The sequence below is a fragment of the Solanum pennellii genome, chromosome 10 (assembly GCF_001406875.1).
Source record: "Solanum pennellii chromosome 10, SPENNV200".
In the NCBI taxonomy this organism is placed as follows: domain Eukaryota; kingdom Viridiplantae; phylum Streptophyta; class Magnoliopsida; order Solanales; family Solanaceae; genus Solanum; species Solanum pennellii.
In genome coordinates, this window is record NC_028646.1 from 77,228,151 (window position 1) to 77,234,318 (window position 6,168).

Sequence of the window (6,168 nt, forward strand, 5' to 3'; positions counted from 1 at the left end):
TATATATATATATATATATATATATATATATTTGTTCCCCTCTCTCCCCTCTCCCAGATCTCGCTCTCCACTCTCCCAGATCTCGCTCTCCACTCTTTCAGATCTCGCTCGCCACCCTCGCCTCTATCACTTATACAAACAGACCGAATTGTATAAATTGTGTTTCTGTTTGTATAAAGCAAGAGAAAATTGTATATATCTTCGTCGTATATACTTATAATTATACAATAAAAATACTCTCCTGCCCAGTTTTTTTTGCCTTTCTTTCTTTTTTCGTTTTATACAAATTCAAATTGTATACAATTTCTTTCTTTCTTGTTTTATACAATTCGATTCAATTGTATATTCCCTGCCAATGTCTCTTTTGTTTTTCTCTTTTTCTTATTTTATACAAATTCAAATTATATATAATTGTTCTATACACTTATAATTATACAATTCGTTTTATAAATTTTATTTTATACAATTCTCTGTCTAAATCTCTTTTTCGTTTTATACAATTCACTTTAATTATATATATAAAATGAATAATACATAATAATATTATATAAACTTTGATATAACATACGAATATGAATTTTACGAAAGTTGTCTCCTTTTTTATCCGTCCTTCATCATAAGCATCAACCTATTTTATTGGACCTAACTTCAAAAGGCCTGAAAAACAACTAAAGCCCTAAGATAGTAGATCCACAAAGTGCACGTAATGTGGTATAGCACGTGACCTCCTCCAATTTCTCCACGTCGTAATTTCGTCCTCCAAATAAATTTTTAAAAAAATAATATCAAAGATATTCCTATTATTATCCACAGTTCATATATTTCTCATTCTCCTCATCTTCACGCTCTCTTCTCCTTCACCGTTAAACCCTAGAACTAGGGTTAGGGTTTTAGCTTACTGTTTTTTTTTCATTCGTCTACTTCTACTGCTTTGCTTAGGGTTCTGTAGGCCGTAGTTATATTTTCCTTTCGTTTTTTGTTTTCAGAGTTTTTTTTTGTTCATTTGTTCGAATCTAAGTAGCTATGGATTTCCGGAAGAGAAGCAGGAATGGAGCTGGTTCGAACTTCAATGGAGGTTTGAAGAAATCAAAGCCAGGTTTGTACGTTTAATAGATCTACTCTCGTTTTCAGTTTTATGCTTGTTTGGCCTTTTTGAGTTGTCGTTTTCTCGTGTGGATCTTATGGAGGAATACTGTTTGCATTATCTGCACCGTCGTTTATGTTGTTTAGATTTTGGTATGTTCATGTATCATGTATTGAAAGCTTTTCTGTATTTCATTTGGCTCCTTTGTTTCGACTTCTCTTGTTATCGAGGGAGGTGGTAGAGCAGGTATGACTGCTGGTTGAAGTACTTTGAACCAGTGCTAACGCTTAATTGAGTAAAATACTCTCCTGAAATAAATAAGTAAAAAATTTATGTTTAGGAGGATGAACAGAGGCTTGCATAAATCTTAAGAAGTGGAAGAAAATTTTGAATAGAGACAACTTGGTGTCTTAACTGTTTACTCGGGGAACTATAATTTTATCACTTGCAGATGGAAAAGATGAATTTCTAATAATTGAAGAAGATGAATTCTCTCTGAAATATGCATAGATAGCCTGAAAGCTTTATCTAGGTGAAAAGGGTATTCAAAACCTAAAAGACACTGAATTTACAGTGTAGTTTGGCTTTATACCTTTATTTACTGCGATGATGAAGGTATATCTTACAGAGTATATGGTGAACTCTCTTCTCTAATATTGAGATTCTGAGTTCCCGAGTTATAATTGAATGTAGTTCGTTTCGATGTTAATAAAGTATATGATATCTTTAAAATTTTGTCCAGCATCAATTTAGGAAGTATCAGAATTTCTAACTCGTAAAAATTAATTAATTTGGTGCAACAGAAATGGACTCCTTATCGGGTGGTATAGGAAGTAAAACGAAGCCATGCACGAAGTTTTTCAGGTTCAAATCTTTCCCACCTAATGACATTTTTTAACTTTAAATTTGCTGTGGAGTATCAAGTGCAAGATCCAAACATTCAGTATTTTCCTGTTGTGAGAAACTCAAAAGCATAAATATTCGCCCTTGAGGGCCGAGGCTGAGGTTGATGAATTCTCAATAAATTGTGTAATAGTTAATGATGAGACAGATGTCTGTTAACGATATCCATAGAGATAAATATTTACCCGCTGTGATACTCTTGGAAGAGAGGAGAACTCTAATATAAAATATTGTCACAGTCCTCCAAAGTTTCTATCTACTATATACTGCAATGATTTTTTTCAAGCCTTAATATGTTTCAAACAGGTATGTAATTCTTTTTTTAACTGTAAAGCTGCTCAGAGTTGGTATAATCCATGTAGAGGTATTTATATCCCAAATGGCTGAATCTCAGTTTTCTGTGTCTACAACATAGTGGACTTCTTAAAAAGTTTGAGTTGCAAAATGGTACGCTAGGCATCTGTGGGACACTTTACCATTTGATGCTTTATTTTACAAGTACATGCCATATCCTTTTTGAAAGAGTAATGAGCTTGGATTTAGGTGCTGTCCTTTTTCTTCAGTTCAGAAGGGCTGAATTGTTGCTGAAATTTCGTCTTTGTGATGCTCTTCAATTACATGAAAGGAAGTACTACAGTCATAAACTTTTTAAATCAATGTATTCTTAGCTAAGATAGAACATAGTGCCAGCTCACGATCCAAGATGGTGTATCAAGTTATCAAGAGGCTTAGTTGTTGTCTGCACATACATTAGGTTGGTGTTCATAAGGATTCTTTTATTTTATTCAAAGGAGTAGTCTTAGAGAACCCGTGCTTGTCTTAAAAGTTATTAGATTGTGATGAAACAGGCCAAAATAAAGCAAATAACCTGAAGGATTCAGTCAATTCGACCAGATTTTTTGTTTATTCAATTTTCCTCAATGTTAATCAAAGTGAGTACTTTTTTATGTTCATTGTTTTGGATGAATAACAGGGAGAGTTGTATATTTTCTTCATTTGAACGTCACTTGTTTCAAAAAGTCAATTGTTTCAAATGTTCTTCACATTGGAGATTGGAGAGGGCAAAAGGGAAGTAGTTGTACTGTGTCTTCTTGGTGATTGTCTGATTGGAGCATAGGAAGTTAGCAAACCCTTTTTTGCAGCTCTGTTGTATGTATATATCGTTTGCAGTTATCCACCATTGTTTAAAGCACCTGAGTGCAACTAGAGTGCTTGCTCTTTATGTTCTGTGGGATGCCCTTTCCCTTGTTCTTAGAATATGGTCTGGATAAGATTCTCATTTGCATAGGTATACTAGTCCTGTCATGGTGAACTGATAATATGTGCTGCCTGGATCATACCTCTTTGCTAATATTGAGATGGTAATTATGTTTTTGACTTGGCTTGGAGTTGATTTTGTTCGATTTGTCTTTACACAGCACTGCTGGCTGCCCATTTGGTGAGAGCTGTCATTTCCTTCATCACGTGCCTGGTGGCTACAATGCTGTGGCCCAGATGATGAACTTAGGATCAGCTCCAGCATCAAGAAATGTGGCTGCACCACCCATGTCCAATGGAAATGCTCCTGCTGTGAAAACCAAACTTTGCAACAAATTCAACACAGCTGAGGGATGCAAATTTGGAGACGCATGCAATTTTGCTCACGGGGAATGGCAAATTGGTAAGCCGATTGTGCCATCACAGGAAGATCCACGTGCCATGGGTGTTGGACATGCTCCTAGTCGTTTTGGTGGGCGAACAGAGCCTGCTGTTTCTGGATCTGCTGCTAGCTTTGGTACCACGGCAACTGCAAAGATCAGTGTGGATGCTTCTCTCGCTGGAGCAATCATTGGGAAGGGTGGCGTGAACTCTAAGCAGATTTGTCGACAGACGGGAGCAAAGCTGGCAATCCGGGAGCATGAAACAGATACAAATCTCAGAAACATTGAACTGGAGGGTACTTTTGAACAAATTTCTCAGGCTAGTGCTATGGTAAGAGAGTTGATCAACAGCCTTGGTCCAGTAGGCGGCCCTGGAAGAGATCCGGCTGGTCGTGGCGGCCCTGCCCCTCCTATGAACAATTACAAGACGAAGCTCTGTGAGAATTTTGCTAAAGGGTCTTGCACTTTTGGGGATAGGTGCCACTTTGCCCACGGGGATGCTGAAATGCGCAAAACAGGGGCGTGATTTTAGAAGGCAACTTCTTCCATGTGTTACCTTGCTTGTGGTTGGTGATGCTGATACTTTGTATATCTCAATTTTGGGCTCTAGTTATGAAATGCAACTTCATGAGAGGAACCTAGTATTACCTAGGCATGATTTGGTATCTTCTTAACAGTACACTACTAATTCTAGCTTTTTTTGAGTTTGTGTTAGTTGCTTATTAGCTCTGTTTTCTCTGTACTTCCATTTATTTAATTAATCCCTTCAATATCTTGGTAGGTTTTGATTGTTGTCTGAAGGATTTTGCTTCTCGGAGGGTCTTTGAACCATTAGTGATCGTTATCGTTTTCTTTAGCCGGATGTATGTCTCCATTAGTACTTCTGTTTCAAGTTTGTTTTTTCTATCTAACATGAAAACTACTACTTGCATCAAGTCAGTTTGTGATGTTACGAGTTTGGAATAACTAATTTGCATTTCTTGAAACATACAATAATCAGAAAATATAACAACACGAAGAAGAGGGGTAATTATACCCTCAAAAACCTATTACCAATTGAAGCACCTATATGTAGTGTCATTAAAGGTAATATTAGGCTTCAATTGCCGAATATTTATTGAATTCTCCTGTTAACCCGTAACTTTATTGTGCTCCTCCCGAGCTTAACTAGCCCTGGCTAGCAGTTATGAGGGTGTCCAGTGGTTGTGTTTGAGTAATGTGGCCTCCCGGCGCCTGTGCCGGCGCCGTGGTGGAGAGCTGCATTGCGGTCTTGAGTTGCGTGCTTATTCATCTCTGCTTCACAAATCCTTCCATCTTTCTTCTCTGTTGCCATTGCTTTCTCTGTTGGATCATTGGCTTTCATCTTGTCCACCTTTTATAACAAACAAATTAAAACGAATCGAGGAAATTAACTGATAAAATTATAAATGGAGAAGTGAAAGAAAAAAAAGTAAACCTTTTCTTGGACAGTAGCTTTAGTTTTTTCCATGCCAGATTTTGCCGAAGCGGCAACATTTGATGCTTTTTCCTTCAATGACTGCATTTTCTTATTCTAATAATTTTTCCTTAATAGTTTCTGTTAATGTAAAAATACACTTATTTTTAAGCTTCGATTATCACGATTTAAATATATTTGTTCAATGAGTAAACGGTATAACACATGTCCTCATATTGCATCTTACATTATCGATCTTCACTAACATTTTGACATCTGTTGAAACAGGTGTTAGAGTTCATCGAATTGTTAGCAAAAATGTCTGAAGTAGAGACTTTTCAGGATGAGGAAAAAAATTGGAATTTTCTTTAATATTTCATGTTTGGTTTTAACTTAAATAAAGTAAAAATTAGGCAAATGACATACTGTAAATGATAAATTACATTCTATCCCTATAATATCAATATTTACCAAAAATCCCTTATTTTTAAGAATTCCGGATACTTTATAAAATAAAAATGATACTTAAATATAAATGATCGAATATTTTTTTTTATAACTGTTATAGCTAAAATCAAGGGTAACTAATTTTCCTTCGCTTGATTTAAGTTAATCTTGTTACTAATTTCACTCCCAGGAATTTGGGCAAATCAACTCCATGAAAAAATAAAAAATAGCAACAATAATAGTACCATGTGAAGGGGATATATTAATAGACAATTTTTTCCGGATATATGATAACAATGCCCTTTGATAAGTATTTGTCGCCGGAGCTTCGGTGAGATGATATATTGTAACTAAAATTTTTAAGTATCAAATTTAAATTCTGAATTTGAGTATCTTTTTATTTGTTGGACATGAAATTTAATGTATCAAAGAAACATATTTAAATTTAATTTTCGTTTATATATAGATTCAAATAGTATTTTGTAAGTATCATGTGATAGAATGATTCTTTGTTTCATTTTTACTTATATTTCGTATATATTAAGGTATCAAATAATAATATATGTGTATAAAAATTTAAGTATCTAATTTAAATTGTGAATTTGAGTATCTTTTCATGTGTTGGACATGAAATTTAATGTATCAAAGAAATATATTTT

At 34.9% G+C, this 6,168-nt stretch overlaps 2 protein-coding genes across 2 annotated transcripts; one reads left to right on the plus strand and one right to left on the minus strand.

Annotated features, from left to right (window-relative positions):
- The first annotated feature begins 796 nt into the window (after positions 1–796).
- LOC107031873 (zinc finger CCCH domain-containing protein 14-like) lies at positions 797–4,412 on the plus strand. The gene is made up of 3 exons (XM_015233363.2): positions 797–1,096; positions 1,888–1,948; positions 3,406–4,412. The coding sequence occupies exons 1-3, from the start codon at positions 1,024–1,026 to the stop codon at positions 4,151–4,153; spliced, it is 882 nt and encodes a 293-aa protein (XP_015088849.1). The 5' UTR covers positions 797–1,023; the 3' UTR covers positions 4,154–4,412.
- A 171-nt stretch (positions 4,413–4,583) lies between these two features.
- On the minus strand, positions 4,584–5,232 carry LOC107031874 (late embryogenesis abundant protein 46-like). The gene is made up of 2 exons (XM_015233364.2): positions 5,084–5,232; positions 4,584–4,999 (listed from the first exon to the last, which is right to left on the minus strand). Exons 1-2 carry the CDS (start codon positions 5,168–5,170, stop codon positions 4,805–4,807), a joined length of 282 nt encoding a protein of 93 aa, XP_015088850.1. The 5' UTR covers positions 5,171–5,232; the 3' UTR covers positions 4,584–4,804.
- Between the last annotated feature and the right edge of the window lie 936 nt (positions 5,233–6,168).